The 18,461-nt window shown below is 53.3% G+C and overlaps 1 protein-coding gene across 2 annotated transcripts; it reads left to right on the top strand.

Annotated features, from left to right (window-relative positions):
* The first annotated feature begins 973 nt into the window (after positions 1–973).
* SYT12 (synaptotagmin 12) lies at positions 974–18,212 on the top strand. 2 transcript variants are annotated; one of them, XM_014467836.2, is made up of 8 exons: positions 974–1,026; positions 5,295–5,351; positions 8,737–8,930; positions 11,979–12,371; positions 13,554–13,769; positions 14,475–14,595; positions 15,517–15,650; positions 17,262–18,212. In XM_014467836.2, the coding sequence occupies exons 1-8, from the start codon at positions 1,002–1,004 to the stop codon at positions 17,433–17,435; spliced, it is 1,314 nt and encodes a 437-aa protein (XP_014323322.1). In that variant the 5' UTR covers positions 974–1,001; the 3' UTR covers positions 17,436–18,212. The 2 variants fall into 2 exon arrangements, with proteins under 2 accessions (XP_014323322.1, XP_023599601.1); XM_023743833.1 differs by lacking the exons at positions 15,517–15,650; positions 17,262–18,212 and adding an exon at positions 15,370–15,449.
* The last annotated feature ends 249 nt before the right edge of the window (positions 18,213–18,461 follow it).

Here is an 18,461-nt window from a genome sequence, read left to right as displayed (position 1 = left end):
AATGCCAGCCACCACCACCCTGGCCATCTGCGCTGTGGTTTCTGTGGGCTTTGGGGAGGATGAGTAGTCGGATGTGGGACTCTCAGAAAATGGGAGCTCAAAGGACCTCAAACCTACGGAGTTTCTCAGCCTGGGAGCCCCCATCTTCCCCATGACCTGCTGGCTTCAGGGTGAGGGGACGGGGAGTGAACACCTTGCTGACCAGAGCTGGGATCAGAGACACAATGAGCAAGGAAACGGGGTGGGAGGAGCGGAGCCATGGGGCCCCTATGCCCCTGCAAAGGCACAAAATTCCTGGAAAGCCATTTCTCTGATTGCTCAGGAGGGGGCCTTGACTGTGGTCAGATTCTGCAAGGCCAGTGGAAGTTCTTCCCACCCACCTCCACCCCCAAAAAGCCTAGTCAGGATGTGGCATGGTGGCCGAGAGCCCAGGCCCAGATCCATCGCACCTTGGCACCAGTCCCAGTGTTGTTACTCAGATGCTGAGTGACCAGGGGCCCCAGCTTCTTCATCCTTAAAATGGGGGTCCATTTCTCCATTTAATCATCAGATCTATATTGTGTGCCTACTACGGGCCAGGCACGGTGGTAAGAATTTAGCATCTATTGTGTCTGATTCTTAGAGCATTAGATAGGTATTGCCAGGTAGGTACGATTAAGCCTGGTTTTGAACAGTGAGCTGTTTTTAATGAGCACGCTCCATGCAGGTTAGGGTTTGGGGATTTGGAGCTGGAATGAATAGATTGGGTGGGGAGGGGTGCCAGGAAGGAGACATGACCTGAGGAACTCAGATGCGGGTTTGGGACAGCTCTGGCTCCCCCCTCGCCCCTGTTGAGCCCCATTTCCTGTGTGTCAGAAGCTGGGGGAGCTCTGGTCACAGGCTGCCCTGGCCTTGGATATGCCTTTTCAGCATCCTGTTCTGAGCCAAAGCCACAGCCCCTCTGCCTGGCAGACCGCCAGGCTGCCAGCGGGAGCCTGCTGGGGTTGTCCAGGCACAGTGAAATGGAGCCAGGGGGTCTCGGGCACAGTGAGTACTGCCATTAAGAAGGGTGCTTGAGGCAGAGCCAGATCTGGCTCGGTCTCTGTTCTCTGCTGACGGGTTATGTGGCTTTGGGCTAATCCACTGCCCTTCTCTGAGCCTCGCTGTCCTCCTCTGTGCAGTGGGGTTAATAATAGGATGTGCTCCCTAGGGGCCTGGGGGGCGGTGAAGTCCTTGGCACAGGGGCTGTGGCTACTAATAGAAGAGGCACTGGACCAGGTGGCAGGCATGGCTGCCAGGCCCAGCTCCACCACTGCTGGCTCTGGGCAACGCACTTAACCTTCCTGAACCTCCCGAGCTCATCTGAAGACCTGCTTACCAGGCTCCTGAACGGAGATGTTTCCAGGAGCCCTCAGGTTTTGGCAGCGAATGGAGGGAAGCGAGGTCCAGGCCCGCTGAGCAAGTGCACTGTCTGAAGGGGCAGAGCCTACTCAGCTCCAGCTCGGGCTGTCTTAGGGGATTACAGGGCCTATAGACCTGCTAGCCCCAGATCTAACTCTTAACAGGAAGCTAGATTTTCTTTCTTTCTTTCTTTCTTTCTTTCTTTCTTTCTTTCTTTCTTTCTTTCTTTCTTTCTTTCTTCCTTCCTTCCTTCCTTCCTTCCTTCCTTCCTTCCTTCCTTCCTTCCTTCGGAAGAACCAGGTGGGTGGAGGACACCAATCAAATCAGGAGATTAGCATTTAAGATTATTTGTCCATATGGTTTACACGTAAGAAATCCAACATTTTTCTTTTAAATATATTTCTTTATTGATTTCAGAGAGGAAGGGAGAAGGATAGAGAGAGATGGAAACATCAATGATGAGAGAGAAGCATTGATTGGCTGCCTCCTGCACGCCCCCCACCAGGGATTGAACCCGCAACCCAGGCATGTGCCCTTGGCCGGAATCGAACCTGGGACCCTTCAGTTTGTAGGCTAACCCTCTATCCACTGAGCCAAGCCGGCCAGGGCTTTTTATTTTATTTTATTTTTTTAAGATATAAATGTTTAATGGGAAATTTACCAATTTTTAAATGTTGATGAGTCACTTTAAGACAAATGAAACACATCTGCAGGCTGGCCATGCTGCCCATGAGATTCCACAGCTCAAAAGAGGGGCAGGGGGGCCTTTGGGACAAATGGCCAGGCCAAGACCACTGTAGCCAATGTTTACCAAGCCCAACCACATTACCTCTCATTCCACCCTCCTGGCACCCGGCTAGGGCAGTTAGGAGCCCTGTTTTACCTATAGGACAACCGAGGCTCTGAGATAGTGAGGAGCAGCTGTGCTCTGGCACTGTGGGAACTGCTGGCCTGGTGGGCCTGGGGTCCTTCACACCTTCACTGCAATCACAGATCCCAGGCAAAGGGAGGAGGGGGCTGTGAGGGAGTGGGGAGAAGAAAGGTACGCAGTGTGGGGGTCTGGGGTCTGAGCTGGACCAGCCTTAGAGGAATGGGAGCCCATGGACAGCCAGAGATCTGACAGCAGATTCTGTCCCCAACCATGTGTACCTGCGGCAGGGGCATCCCCAGCCCACGCTGCTGGCATTGGCCATCCCAGTGCGGCCGGCCCCCCTCTCACAAAGTCAGCTTGTGCCAGGTGAGCAGGAAGGACAGCCACTGGCGTTATTGGATTCCCAGCAGGGCAGAGGCAGGCTGGGACCGGTGTGCTCACGTTAACATGTGTTTCGGTACGCCCAGACTCCCTTCTGCCAGGAACTAGGGCCACCTTGGGCTTTGACACAGTGTCCTATTGGGTGTGCAAGTTCTCAGGAGACTTTTGAAACCATGTGCCCTCCTGCAAGTTGGTAAGAGGTGGAGCGTGGAGCCAGATGGCCTGGACTGAACAGTTTCTTACTGTGTGGCCTGGGACAAACAACCTTACCTTCAGGCCTCAGGACTCTCCTCTGCAAACCAGAGATGGTAATAGTACCTACCTGTGCGGTTGCTAGAGGATTAAATAAGTAATATATATGCAAAGTGCTCAGGGCTGTGCTTGGGTGTAAGGAGTGCTTGGCGGGGTTCGCTATCATTATCATGATCTCCAGCCCAGGTCCCAGGAATGAGCTTCCACTTTGAGTCAGCACCTCCCTCCCATCACCATGACAACCCGCATCGCAGGGAGTGGGGGCATCAGCAGGGGAGCTGGGGACAAGGAGGCTTCTCCCTGGGCCCCGCTCGGCCCTGCTTCTTGAGGCCTCCCGCCTGGGACTGGAGGCACTCCCCTATGTTCTGGATAACCCTACTTGGATCGAGGCACCTCAACTTCTTGGCCCCAAAGCCGCCGTCTGGGAAGAACCTCAGGACTCTGTAAAATGCCCAGGAAAATGTTCACCCTCTGATTGGACCTCAGTGCCAGTGGGGGGCCCACAGAATGCTTGGAGGGGTTACCAACAGGCCAGCCACGGCCAAGCAGCTTTTATTCACACTGTGCCTGAGTGGTGTGTACATTTTTGTGAATTGGTGCAACATTTAAAAATCAAGAAACTGTACATAAACTATCCAGGCTTTTTCTTTAAAGAGCCAGAGGTTCCAGCCATGTTGGGTTGGCATTCCCGGGAACAGAAAAGCACTCGATCCCTTAATTGGCAAGCACCCCACAGTTCTCACCCCCGCGCCCCCTGTTTATCCCACCTCACCTGTCTGTGCTACCTCTTTGAGCCACGAGGGACACAAACGCTGGGTGGGGCTTGTCCTGTCCTTCCGTGTCCCTTGAACTGAGACCCATACAGTTCATCCCGGCCTCGCCTTTCCACCACCACCACCCCATTTAGAATATGTCTGTGAGCAAATGTGCTTCTTAGCAACAACAATAGTAAAACCATGAGCAGGCCCTGGGTTCAGGTAATGGCTTGTATGAGCTTCTAGACCTTGGAGGGTGGAGTGGGGAGGGGAAGGACGGGGAATAGGATATTGTGGAGGTGGAGCCTTCCTTTTCCAGCTTAAACAAAAGCATTGGAAGCGCAGTCGTGCGTCACTTAATGATTGGAAATACGTCGTTAGGCGATGTCTTCGTTGTGCAAACAACACAGGGTGCACTTACACAAACCGAGACGCTCTAGCCTCCGGCACACCTGGGCTGTGTGGTCCAACCTATGGCCTCCTGACTACAAACCTATACAGCATGTTACGGTACTGAATACTGTAGCCAATTATAACTCGCTGTGCTATGACATTATGGCAGCTATGAAGTCACTGGGTGGTAGGAATTTCAGCTCCATTATAATCTTATGGGACAACTTGCACATATGCAGTCCGTCTTACTGCCTAGTGAGCACCCCAGGGGGGGGGGGGGCTGCTCTAATGAGCAACAGAGTCGGTGCTGGTCAGCCTGGTGTTGGCAGGGTGGAAGGGCAGCAGGGGTGCCAGAGTTAGCAAACACAAATACAGGATGCCCAGCAACTTCTGCATTTCAAATAAACAACACATGTTTAGTGTGAGTAGGTTCCAATATTTGGACATATTTATAGTAAAAATGACTCTGAAATTCCAATGTCACTGGGCATCTTGTGTTTTATCTGGCAACCCTGAGGTGAAGTCTTTGCCTGCTTAAAGAAAACTCTAGACACCATTTTTAAAAATTGCCCTAGTTGGGTGACTCCGTTTGTGTCCCTCGTGGCTCAAAGAGGTAGCACAGACAGGTGAGGTGGGATAAACAGGGGGCTCGGGGGTGAGAACTGTGGGGTGCTTGCCGATTAAGGGATCGAGTGCTTTTCTGTTCCCAGGAATGCCAACCCAACATGGCTGGAACCTCTGGCTCTTTAAAGAAAAAGCCTGGATAGTTTATGTACAGTTTCTTGATTTTTAAATGTTGGTGAGTGGATTCCTGGTCAGGGCACGAACCGAGGTTGTGGATTCCATCCCTGGTCCGGGTGCATACTGGAGGCAACGGATCTATGTTTTTCTCACTTCGATGTTTCTCACTCTCTGTCTCTCCCTTCCTCTCTCTCTAAATCGATAAAAATATATCCTTGGATGACGATTAAAAAATAATAATAAGGAGTACTTTCTGTTTACTTGATGGGATGCTGCCCGATTCGTGAATTGTTGAATAAAGCCAACTAGGTCTTTCAAAAATTAATAATAATAATTAATAACAATTTTTACAATGGCTATTTTAAGAAATAAAATAAAAACCACCTATTTTTGCCCAGACCCTGCTCACGGCTCAGTGTGAGCTCTGGATGACAGGCCCAAGGGCACCGGCAGGCCAGGGCACAGGGTTGGGGTCAGGGGCCCACAGAAGCCCTCTCTTCTGACTCTCTTTTCCCTTCTAGTTTCAGCTACCGCAGTGGGCACCATGGCCGTGGACGTGGCGGAACACCACCTGAGCGGTGAGTCCCAGCGCTAGCATGCCATCTCACAGGCCTGGGGTGCGGGTGTCAGTGGGGCGCCCATCACGGCCCTGTTTTACTGGGCAGGCCCATCAGTGACTTGCCCAAGGTCACATAGCCTTGAGGACACAGGGCTGGGGCCAGTCTGAAATCTCTTCATCTTTTTGCTCCAGTGGTTTCCTCTGTGGAAGTGTCTCCCTCCTTTTGACTCGAGGGGGTCCCCCAGAAGGCCCATGTCCCTCTGCTCCCTAACGATGAGCCTGTGACACAGAATCCACTTGCCAGGGCCACTCCTGGAGCCTCTCAAGTAGCCAAGTGAGAGGAAACCCAGGAAGGTTGACGTGAGATCCACAAGACATTCAACTCAGAGATCGCCCAGACCAGGGATGGCAAGTACCTGGGATGCAGCTCTCGCCTTCCCTGTGCGCCGGGCAGGCACCGAGCTTGAGAATGGGGTCACGTGACGCCAGACCCACTTCTCCCCATCTCCTCTCCTTATGTCACTGTCCCCGTTTGCAGATGGTGAAAGGGAGCTCAGACAGGAAAGGGTCAGTGAGTAAGGAACAGGGTCAGGACATGAGCCCAGGTCTCCTGACTGCTCCCATCACTCAGCTCCTGCCCTAGCTCGGCCTCCAGCCCAGGGCTGAGCTGTGCACAGGAACCACCTTTCCCAACCCCCACCAGGGATTCTCACCGGCAGGCTCCCAGGTCTTGGCATGGCCTGGAGCAAGTGATGGAACCTTTCTGAGCCTCCATTTACTTGGTGAGGCCTGCCTCAAGGACTGCTGGGAAGACTCAGTGAGCTAACCTATGCAAAGTGCCCAACACAGTGGAAACATAACTCTCCCCCAACTCCAGGTCTTTGCACATGCTGTTCCCTTTGCCTGGAGCACTTCCTGCCTCTCCCTGCCTCTTGGATGTGCGGTGGAGGTTACAAGCACAGATTTGGAGCAAGATGGACAGTGGATATCTCCTCTGTCCCTCAGCTTCCTCGTCTGTAAAATGGGGATAATAGTAGAACCTCCCTCACACCATTGTTCTGAGGACCCGGTGGGTTAATACACATGAAGTGCTTGGAACAGAGTCAGGCAAATAGGAAATAGAAGGGAACCTGTTAGAACTCCAACTCCTCCTGGTCCTTATTTCTGGTCTCAACCTAGACCTCTCCTCCCTTGGGAATTCTTCCATAGCGTCCTAAGGCTGGCACCCAGGATATGAATAAACAAATGAGTCTCAGTTGTCGTCATTTCATGTTACCTTCCTGAGGCTTTTCCTTTCATGCCCTCCGTCCACCAGGGCTCCGGCTTCAGTCCCTCCTTTCCCCCGGTTCCTCACTCCCAGAGGAGTCCGGCTCTGCTTGGCCACCTTGCTGTGCCCATTGCCTGTGCCCGCCCACTGACCTGCCCCTACCAACATCCAGGCCCTACTGTGCACGTCTCAGCAGGAGCCCCTCACGTATGCCCCTCACTCTGCAATTAAGCAGGTACATTCCCATCCCGTCCCCCCACTCACCAGCCTCCCCGGACTACCTTGACCTCCCTCGACCTCAGCAGAACTGGCCCTGGAGCCCCGCTGTAGATCCTTGCTGTGGCCTCATTTAGACCACAAATTACATTCCAGCAACCGAAGTCAGAAGTAAATAGTGTTTGCTCCCAGCCCCTGCATCCTGATTTCTTGCTCTTCTCATTCCTCCCTAGTCCGCCCAGGCCTTGGCCATTTGATGTGTGATTTTTACATCAAAACCATGTTGTTATACCATGTTGGGCATTGATGTTTTTCTCTTTACATTTCTCTCTACATCACCACAGTGACATCCTTGTCATCCTCAAAGGCCAGGGCCAGTCCCTCCTAAGGCCGGGGTCAGACCTCCAGGCTGTTTCCAGATGGCTGCTGTTATAAATACGGCCCGGTGACTCACACCAGAGAGAAACTTGTGGGGACGTGTCCCTGAGGATAAATTCCCTGGGTGGCACCACTGGATGGGGATGTTTGGGGGCCATCTTTTTCCGGATGAGACTGGGCCCAGAGAGGCTAGGTCCGTGGTCGGCAAACCGCGGCTCGAGAGCCACATGCGGCTCTTTGGCCCCTTGAGTGTGGCTCTTCCTAAGCCTTAGGAGTACCCTAATTAAGTTAATAACAATGTACCTACCTATATAGTTTAAGTTTAAAAAATTTGGCTCTCAAAAGAAATTTCAGTCGTTGTCCTGTTGATATTTGGCTCTGTTGACTAATGAGTTTGCCGACCACTGGGCTAGGTGACCTGGACTTCCCACCCTGTGGCCTTGAGCCCATAGATAGGTGTGTTCTTTTGCCTCAGCCTCAGGTCTCCTCTAGAAAGTAGAGGTAGAGAGCGCACAGGGTGCTAAGTGCGGGATAGATGCCAGGGCTGCAGGCGGGGCCCCGCCCTTCTCCAGAATATGTTTAGCATAAATTCTGGCTAAAGTTGGCACAATCAATTTTTGGAGTATATTCATCATGCCAAAAGAAACCCCATATTCCATATTCCTCTCCACTCCCCTAACCCCTGACAATCACTAATCTATTTTCTGCCTATATAGATTTGCCTGTTTTGGACATATAAATAGAATCATACAACATATGGTCTTTTGTATCTGGCTTGTTTCACTTAACATGATGATTTCAAGGTTCATCCATGTTGTAATATATAACAGTATATCATTCCTTTAAAGGTATTTTTTTTAAATTGACTTGAGAAAGGGAGAGTGGGAGAGAGAGAGAAACATTGATCAGTTGCTTCCTGCACACGCCCTCAAACCTGCAACCTGGATATGTGCCCTGACCAGGAACTGAACCTGAGACCCTTTGGTACACAGGATGGTACTCCAACCAACTGAGCCACACTGGCCAGGGCAGTACTTCATTCTTTTTTATTGCTGAATATTATTCCATTGCATAGATATACTATATTTTATTTACCCATCCATCCATTAATGGACACTGTGTTGTTCTAGATGAGGTTTGAGGTAAAAATGGGATCATTTTTTTGTCCCCCAGATCTCTTTCCTTTTTTCCCCCAAACCCCAAAAGGCTGCTTTGATTATCTGGAAGCAAGAGGTCCTCTGAAGGGTGAGGTCTGAGAACTCATAGAGGCAAGAACAAACCTATTTGTTTAAAGCCTAATGAATAGTTAACCACAGCTCGTCACCTGTTCTAGTCAAGTTTTTGTGGGAAAGAGGATAAAAGCAGAAACCACAGAAGAGTGTCTTCTTATTAACATGACCCCCAGCACCTAGCCCCTAGCCTACCACACAGCAGGCACCTAGTAACTATTAATCCAGTGCTAAACCACCTGCTCCCGGGGTGGGGTCTGTAACCACAGAGGGGCCCTGGGGCCCACTAACGAGAGGCTGCTTTTGCCTTGTAGTCATCAAGAGCCCACCTGACTGGGAGGTGGGTGTCTACGCCGCGGGGGCCCTCGCGCTGCTGGGGATCGCCGCTGTGAGCCTGTGGAAGCTCTGGACATCGGGTAGCTTCCCCAGCCCCTCCCCATTCCCCAACTACAACTACAGGTACCTTCAGCAGAAGTATGGCGAGACCTACGCAGAGGCCAGGCAGAAGGTGAGGCTTCTGCTCTTGTTTTTTTGGGGGGGTAGGGGACACCCCTCCTAGCAAATCCATTGTTCCCTGAGCTAGACTGACAGGCAAGCACTTCCCCTGCACCACGCTGACTTCTGTGCATATGCCTAGCTCCCCCTTCACCCCCCAACAATCCAGTACTGGAGGGGGAGAGAGTGTTCCTCCCCTTGGAGGGACAATGCCGCGATTCCCTCGATGTCAGTGGTTCTCAACCTTCTGGCCCTTTAAATACAGTTCCTCATGTTGTGACCCAACCATAAAATTATTTTCGTTGCTACTTCATAACTGTCATGTTGCTACTGTTATGAATCGTCATGTAAATATCTGATATGCAGGATGGTCTTAGGTGACCCCTGTGAAAGGGTCGTTTGACCGCCAAAGGGGTCGCGACCCACAGGTTGAGAACCGCTGCTCAATGTGAAGCTGGTGAAACAAACAGGCCTCTCCTTCCCAGCTGAACATGCTCAACCATTTCTGACTTCCCTTGCTCTTTTTCCTTTTATTAACACTGTTAATAACTAGCTAATTACACCAATAACACTTGTGAGTGTGTGGACAAGAAAAGGGCCTCCTTTTCCTTGTTGTAACCTTCCACAATTTATGAGCAGCACCTGGTAATTAAACCCCAAGAGGGTTAGCTCCTCTGATTCAAATAGCCCTTCTGTTCAAACTGCAAGACGAGATGAGCTACTTTCAAGGCTACATTCTTGCATACCCCTCCTCCTGTGGTTTTAGGGACTCTGGAGGCTTCCCCTCTTGTAGGTGCCCACGGAGTTGTGTGCCCCACGCCCCCACTGTCCACTCTCAGATTCAACCTCCACTCCCTCTCCACCTCCTTCCCTCCTGGTTAATTTCCTCCTGTGAACGGGGCCCTGGTCCTGTTTCATATCTCCAGCCTAGCCCAGTGCCTACTTGTTGAATGAATCCATGAATACTTGTTAAATGAATAAATGAATGAATGGTTTCAATTTTAAAAACCATCCTGTGAAAAATATAGTGCGTCTCATAAAATGTATATACAGACTGTGAATAATTATAAAGGCAGTGCTTATTAAAATACAGTGGGGCCTTGACTTACGAGTGTCCCGACTAACGAGTTTTTTGAGATACCAGCTGTCTCTCCAGCCGATTTTTTGCATTGAGTTGATAGAGTAATTTGAGTTAACGAGCTCCTTAACGAGCTCGGTCTCGGAACGAATTAAACTCGTAAGTCAAGGCCCCACTGTAAGAAGAAAAACCTCTTTCCCAAATGCCACCACCCTGAGGCAAGCAAGAGTTAACCGTTTTTTTAATTATTAGCATTTTTATTTATTTATTTCCAATGTTTTCTTTTTTTTAAATAGTACAGCCACTTTGCTTTTTAGAAATCTTTTTTTTAATATTTTTTAATTGATTTCAGAGAGGAAGGGAGAGGTAGAGAGATAGACACATCAATGATGAGAGAGAATCATTGATCAGCTGCCTCTTGCATGCCCCCCACTGGGGATCGAGCCCACAACCTGGGCATGTGCCCTTGACCGGAATCGAACCCGGGACCCTTCAGTCCACAGGCCAATGCTCTATCCACTGAGCCGAACCAGCTAGGGCTCCAATATTTTCATCTAACCCCCCGCACCTAGTCTTTTTTCCATGCATAGACGTTACACAATGAGTGTCATTTCTACTTAGAATTTTATTTTTTTAAATATATTTTTATTGATTTCAGAGAGGAAGGGAGAGAGAGAGATAGAAACATCAATGATGAGGATCATTGATCCGCTGCCTCCTGCCTGCCCTACACTGGGGATCGAGTCTGCAACCCGGGCATGTGCCCTGACCGGGAATCGAACCATAATCTCCTGGTTCATAGGTCGATGCTCAACCACTGAGCCACACCAGCTGGGCTAGAATTTTATACGTTTCATCTCAATTATACCTGAAGCATTTTCCCATGTTGTGGAACAACCACTATAAATATCATGTTAATATCTATGTAACATTCCTCTTTATTTATCTGCCATGATTTACTAAATGCCATCAGGAATGATGCGATGAGTGTTTTATAGGTAAAATTGTGTCTTTATTGGTATTATGTACTTTGAATAGATGCCCAGATCTTGAATGACCATATCAGGGAGTACAAACATGTACAGGGCTCTCAGTATATATTGCTGAATGTCTCATCACTTGGTACTTGGCAGAGAATTTTTCTGACATGATGTAGATACCAGAGAGCACAGCCAGAATCTGTTCCCAGATCCGGGTCCCACATGCTGACTCATTTGGGGTTTCAGAAAGGACTATCTGTCACTCTGTCGGGGGAACTGTCAACTGGCACAACATTTTCAAAGAGCATTTTGGTGACAAGTGTCAAACGCTTTCAAAAGGGCTGAATTCTCTAAGTCAGGATTTTACAAAAGCTACTCAAGGCTGCATTATTTATAGTTGTGAAAAAAAGAGAAACAACATAAATGCTTAATAGTGGGGGAATTGTAAAATAAATTATGGCTGTCTACTCAGTGGGAAATTTGGGGGGGGGGCATTAAAATTGTGGTCATGAAGACTATGCAGCAACAGGGGAGATGCTTGTGGTAGAGGCTTCTGTCTTCTCGAATATCGAGGTCAATTTAGACGAAAGAAAATTTGAATATTAGGGTGAGTGTTACCCAACATGAAAGTTTTCTCATGTTGCAGACATTTTTGAAAACTTCCTTCGAGGCTGCTTGATCAGCTATTGAGTAGCTGATCTGGACACTGAGATTGCTGACTCTCTTTCCTTTTTATAAACATCACTGCAGTGCACATCTCTATGTAGGGAACGCAGTCTTTACAAATAAACATTTTGAGAAAATGCTCTCTTGCATCCTGGTGACGGAGAGCACTGAGTGATGTGAATGACATAAAACGGGGGCCCTCTGAACTCAGACACGCCCCGTTTTTGCAGAAGGGGAACCTGGAGGTGCCTTGAATGAGCAGGGATTGCCGCACCTCTTTGCCCTCTCAACACCATTGCCCTTGTGATGCTCCCCTGCCCCCTTTTCTCACCTGCAGAGAGCGCCTGCCTGGAGTACCCGTCGGGCCAGCACTCAGGGACCACCCAGTCGCAAAGGCAGCCTCAGCATGGAGGACACCTTTGAGACCATCAGCGAGCTGGGGCCCCTGGAGCTGATGGGCCGGGAGCTGGACCTGGCACCCTACGGGACCCTCCGGAAGTCCCAGTCAGTGGACTCCGTCAACTCCATCTCCTCCGTGAGCAATACCTTTGGACAGGACTTCACGCTGGGCCAGGTGGAGGTGAGCATGGACTACGACGCCGCCTCCCACACCCTCCACGTGGCTGTGCTGCAGGGGAAGGACCTCCTGGAGCGGGAGGAAACCAGCTTCGAGTCCTGCTTCATGCGCATCAGCCTGCTGCCTGAGGAGCAGATCGTAGGCATTTCCCGGGTAAGTGGGAGCTGCAGGGTGGAGCAGAAGTGTGTTCAGGCCCTCAGTCCCCTCCCCCCGCCCCCCGCCCCCACCTTACAGGACGGTCTGCAGAGCCAGGCAGGATCTGAGGAGGGCGCTGGAGAGCGGGTTTGGATGCTGACCCCAGAGCCCAAGGTGATGACTGTAGGGAGGACAGGGGACAGCCAAGAGGCTAGTTTGGCCAAAGGAAGGAGAGACGTAACTGAAGGTCATGAAGACCCTGAACGCTGAGGTCAGGATCCAGAAGTAGGCTTTCTCCCCCAGAGGGGGAGAGAGGGGAGAAGGAGCCCTCAGTTCTCAAGCAAGCGATTGGGTAGGGAGCGTGGCTCCCAGAGAGCAGAGTGAGAGGAGCCTGCCCACAGCCCAGGCAGTCATCCAAGAGTGTGGTTCAGGGAACCTGGAGGTGCTGGTAGATTTATTCCCAGGAAGGCAGGCTTCTTACATCCCAGCCCAGCCGATCCCAGTGAGTGGGTGGCTGACGCAGGCTGGGCAGCCCCCCAGCTTCAGGCAAGGTACCAGGAATGAGGGCTCCTCTCTTTAAATATCACCAGGCAGTGACTAAGGCAGCTTCCCACGGAAGAGGAGCAGTGCCCGCAAGTGCACCTTCCCAGGGGCCTGCCCACAGCTTCCTGGGAGGAGACCAATGGAACCCACCAGGCAGGACTGGGCTTGGAAACTAAGTCAGTGCAACCTCCCCTAGTCATTCCATCCGTCTGTCCATCCCACAACGTTCAGGCAGCTCTGGGGGCTGGGACATCAATGGCTCTGGACTCCACAATTATCCGTACTCACTGCACGTGGCCCAGAGCTAGACTTGGACACATGCAAGAACAGCGGAGACCGGCTCAGCTGATGCATCGTGAGGGTTCTATGGAGCCATGGCCACTGGGGTTGGGACTTCGTTGGGGTCAGATTGTGTGAGCTTTCAATGCCAGGCTCATAGATCGGCCCCCACTGAGGGGACAACAGGGGGCTTTGAAACCACAGCTGAGCCACCCAAAGAAGGATTAGCATTGGGGTTGTGGGGACAGCAGAGCCAGGCCTCTAGCCTAGGTCCCAGACTCTCCATCCAGCGCTCTCCCCCTGCCATGGCCTACAGGACCCTGGCTGCCACCCCCTCCCCACCTTTGACACGCCCTCCACGGCCCTTTCTCTCTGCAGATCCAGAGGAACGCCTACTCCATCTTCTTCGATGAGAAGTTCTCCACCCCCCTGGACCCTGCTGCCCTGGAGGAGAAGAGCCTGCGGTTTTCGGTTTTCGGCATTGACGAGGATGAGCGGAACGTCAGCACGGGTGTGGTGGAGCTGAAACTTTCCGTACTTGACCTTCCGCTGCAGCCCTTCAGCGGCTGGCTCTACTTACAGGATCAGAACAAGGTAAGTCCGCCCACCCGTGCACCCGCGCAGGGAGTGTCACACACACACACACACACACACACACACACACACACGCTCCAGAGGAGGGACCCATTGTCCTCTCCAACTCCCCGAACACCAGCATCTTTAGGAAATGACAGAAAGAGACCTGAGCCACAATCACGGAGGCTCCGTTCACTGCATGCAAATGAGAAACACCCTGTCCACTGTTTACAGCTCTTCTACTGCTCCTGCCTCCCAATCTGTAGAAGCTCTACCCCTACAGGGCTTCTGTGAGGGGAGTACTCCCCTGGCCCTGACGTGAGGTGTTTCAGACAGAGGCCAAGCTGAAGTTTACCTTTATCCGTGTAAGAGTGGATGTGCTTGGGAGCATTACTGTTATTTAAGCAAATGATCTACTACATAAATGATCTATGTGCTCCTACCACGGAATGTTCCCCTTGGCCACGTAACTGCATGTGGATGCTGCATTTGACAGGCAACCTCTGGCCTTCCTTCCAAGGCAGGACCCACAGTGGTGGGAGGGAGGGAGGGATGGTGCCTGCTTCATGGAGTGGGGAGGGGCCCTTTCCCAATGCCAGCAGCCGAGTGCCCTGGTAGGAGGGGCCCCAAGAACAGCAGCTTCTCGGTGGAGAAGGAAGCTTCTGACTTTCCCTGGACCTGTCAGGGGACAGAAGCCCTCTAAGCCACCTGCCCGTCCTGCAGGCCGCCGACTCTGTAGGCGAGATCCTGCTGTCCCTCAGCTACCTCCCCACGGCCGAACGCCTCACCGTGGTCGTGGTGAAGGCCAAGAATCTCATCTGGACCAGCGACAAGACCACAGCGGGTAAGGCCCAGCTGGCTGCCTGGCTCCTCCGTGGGGCTGGGGGCACCTGTGGTCCAGCTGCTAAGCCCTGGGCACCTGGACACATCTGTAGGTGTGGGGCACGGCACCAGGCTCCCCACCTCCAGCTCTGGCTGAGCTCAGGAGCCGGGCACAGCGGGAAGACTCGTCTAGCTGGGGAAACACGGGAACCACAGAGGGAGGCAGGGAGCCCCTACAGGGAGAGAGATGGGAATCTGAGAGCAGAAGGCTGGGGCACTGGGAAGGAGCCAAGGTGGGCACCCACCTCCCACCTGCAGTTCATGGTGGAGGCTCCGTGCCCAGAGGCTGGGCCGCATTCCAGATCTCAAATGGGGGCGAGGGCCACTGGGGTGGTGTGCATGCCAGGCAGGACCCAATGCCCCGGGTCTGCAGGAGCCTCCAGCCCCAGGTAACAGATGACAGAGGACTGGGGGGCCCAACCACCCGGAGCCTGGGAGAACCCGGGGTCCAGGCAGGTGCAGCGAGGATACCCAGTGGGCGGTAGGTGAGGACAGACGGAGACTTGTTATTTCAGAGCCCCACACCGTTGAGTCAAACCCTGCTGAGCAGGTGCCGGGTGACTCAGCTGATGGCTGCGCTCCGACCATTTATAGAAGGAAAAGTGGTGGGTCTGCCAAGTCCCCTGAGCGTCGTGCGAGAGGAACACGCTTCTGGGCTGGGAGGCACACTGCCTGTGTCCAAAGCCCAGCTGTTCTCCTCTGCGCGTGAGCCTCAGCTTTCTCATCTATCAAATAGGAAATAAAGGACCAGTGGCAGGACTGCAGGCGATAATGGCAATCGTGAAGGTTTGGGCAGTTTAGAGCTAGTGGGCCACGGCGATGGGCAGGGCTGTGTCCGGTAAGTGTGGCCCTGGCCCTCACCTCCACCCCCTCGTCCACCCAGACCCCTACGTCAAGGTGTACCTACTGCAGGATGGGAGGAAGATGAGCAAAAAGCGGACGGCTGTGAAGAGGGATGACCCCAACCCAGTGTTCAATGAAGCCATGATCTTCTCGGTGCCGGCCATTGTGCTCCAGGTGAGGGGAAATGCGCAGGGGTGGGGGCCAGGCCAGGTCGCCCCGCGGCTCTGGGGCCACTTCATCCCCTGCAGCCTAGCTTCCCGTGGCTCCTGCAGGTGCTGATGGTTTGCCTCAAACCACGTAGTCAAGAAGCATTTATTTAGCACCTTCTAGATACCAGCCCTATGGTGGGTGCTGGGGACAAGGGCCCTGCTTCCTGGGTGCCTACAGGGGACAGGCAGGAAGGTCCCTAAGCAGTCCTCATCTGCTAAGAGCATGCCAGCTATGGGCGGTCAGGGCCACCTTCTGCAGGAGGGCTTAGCTAAGCTGAAGTCTGGGAGAAGACAGTTCCCGGTGGAGGAAACTGCAGAGACCTGGAGCTGAGCCAGGGCTGGCCCAAGGGGAGAGTTCTGCCCGAAATCTCCTGAGGTTCTACCTGCAGAGGCTCTGCTGAGCTCCCCACACCCCTGTGGCCTTCAGGAGGTCACCCCCTACCAGCAGAGATATCACAGACCAACGGCGGGGAGACTGCAGAAGATAGGACCTGGGCCACGCCAGTGGTCCTGTTTGCATTCCTCAGAGCATGGGGAACTCACCACCTCCCCTCACTACCACCTTCCATCCCGGGGCATTCCCGACAGTGAGAACGTCCTTTTGTGCTAGGAGCCGAAGCTACCTCTTTTTTTTTTTTTTTAATATATTTTATTGATTTTTTTACAGAGAGGAAGGGAGAGGGATAGAGAGCTAGAAACATCGATGAGAGAGAAACATCGATCAGCTGCCTCCTGAACATTCCTCACTGGGGATGTGCCCGCAACCAAGGCACATGCCCTCGACCGGAATCGAACCCGGGACCCCCCAGTCCACAGGCCGACGCTCTATCCACTGAGCCAAACCAGTCAGGGCCGAAGCTACCTCTTAGCCCTGGGGCTGCACAGAAACCCCCTTAACCTCCCCTCCAGGACACCCTGTCTAAATTTGAGAGCCCAGAGTTCTGCCTCAGTCCGGGTGTTCCTGACCCAGGCAAACATCCCAGCATCTCTGGGTGGTCCTGGGCGTTGCTGCCTTGCCTTGCCACCCTCCTGGGACAGGCTGCCCATCTGGCCCTGCTTCCCCCTGGGTGGTCAAAGTGCCACCATGCCACAGCCTCCAAGGGCCAGGGACTTCTTGGGAAGCTCTGGCTGGGCTCTAGTTTCAGCTTGACTACTTCGATCTCAAGCTGTTTCTTTCCCTTCCTCAGTTGTGTCCAACCTGCGATTATATTAGGAGGAACAGCAGGCATTCTGATGCCTGACTGTGCACAGGCACCTTCCTAAGTACCTTACATTCTAACTCATTTTGTTCCAAGAACAGGTAGGAACTATTATCACCATTTTACAGATGGGAAAACTGAGCCCAAGTCACTGTCCAAGGTCATGCAGCAAGGAAGTGGTGAGGCGGCATCTGCACCTGGGCCCCCTGGTGCTGCCGCTGTGGAGGGAGGGAGGCAGCAACAGAAGCCTGTGGGCTTAGGCGGATCAGAGATGAGGCTGTAGAGAGCCGTGCCTGGCACCCCGCTGGGGCCCAGGAGCCGTGGAGGACCTCTGGCACGGCCCCTGGTCCCCAGCACTCACGTCATTTCTTCCTCAGGACCTGTCTCTCCGTGTGACGGTGGCTGAGAGCAGCAGTGATGGCCATGGGGACAACATAGGCCATGTCATCATCGGGCCGTCAGCTAGTGGCATGGGCACCACACACTGGAACCAGATGCTGGCCACGCTGCGCAGGCCTGTGTCCATGTGGCACCCCGTCCGGCGAAACTAGCAGCTGGGGCAAGGCCAGGAGGGGCACCTGAGCTGCCTGGAGCCTGGCGCAAGCTCCGGGGTGACACCCTTCTCCATTGTCCGGCTGGAGCCATGAATGCTGGGGTCCCCCGGTGGACTCCTCATGAGCCAACTCGGTCCCTCGATCTAGACTGCAGTGGAGAAAGAGCCAGAGTTTCTCCCATGAGGACCAGCTGTAGCCGGACACTGACCCATTGTTCTCCCATTTTGAGATCCCCAACCGGTCTGCCCCTCGGCCTGGAGTGACCTTGGCCTCAGACCTCCTCATATCCCACCCTGGCTGGGCGGCCAGCGCCACGCTGGGCCATGCACTAGAACAGAGCAAGTCTTGGGGGCCGGGCGCTGTGCAGGCACCAGCAGGCGTGACATGAACAAGACACAGACCTCGAAGACGCCAGGAAGACAAGAGCCTCTGTCCTGGTGATCTGCTCAGTGTGAATGGTGGCCCAGCCAGGCAGGGCTCAGGGTGGTGGGGGGGCGAGGGTACGGGGACTGCGGGACTACATGGGAGCTATGATTTGAGGGACAAGGAAAAGAACTGAGAGTGACCAAGCCTGAGCATTAGGGAGGTGGGCTTCTCTGCACACAGTCCTCAGCCCACTGTGGTGGACACAAGGGCCTCTCCGGGCAGGAGAAGAGACCAAGAGACCAGGCCGAGCAGAGCCCCGCAGGCCACATGGGACACTGGCTCAGCATCATCCTCTGAAACCTACTCCCTTGAACCACGACCCTTAGGAGACCCAGAGGTCCGCAGAGGCCCGGATTAGTCCCTCGCACTCCAGGCCTTGGTTTCACGGCATTTACTCGAGTCCTTCCAGGCCAGGCCCTGTTGGGCACTGTTGGGCAGAGATGTTGCAGCCTGGGGGGGACTGGGGGGTGGTGGGGCGGCCAGAACACAGACGGCAGGGGATCTGTGGGCGAGGCCTTTGGGGGCTGCAGGCCCCTGAGAGGACACGGTGATGGAGCAGGAGACCCTTGGGCTGGGCCTTGGAGGGAGGGGCAGCCT

This window comes from Myotis lucifugus, unplaced genomic scaffold (genome assembly GCF_000147115.1).
Source record: "Myotis lucifugus unplaced genomic scaffold, Myoluc2.0 scaffold_415, whole genome shotgun sequence".
Taxonomy (NCBI): domain Eukaryota; kingdom Metazoa; phylum Chordata; class Mammalia; order Chiroptera; family Vespertilionidae; genus Myotis; species Myotis lucifugus.
This window is presented reverse-complemented; position numbering and strand designations above follow the sequence as displayed.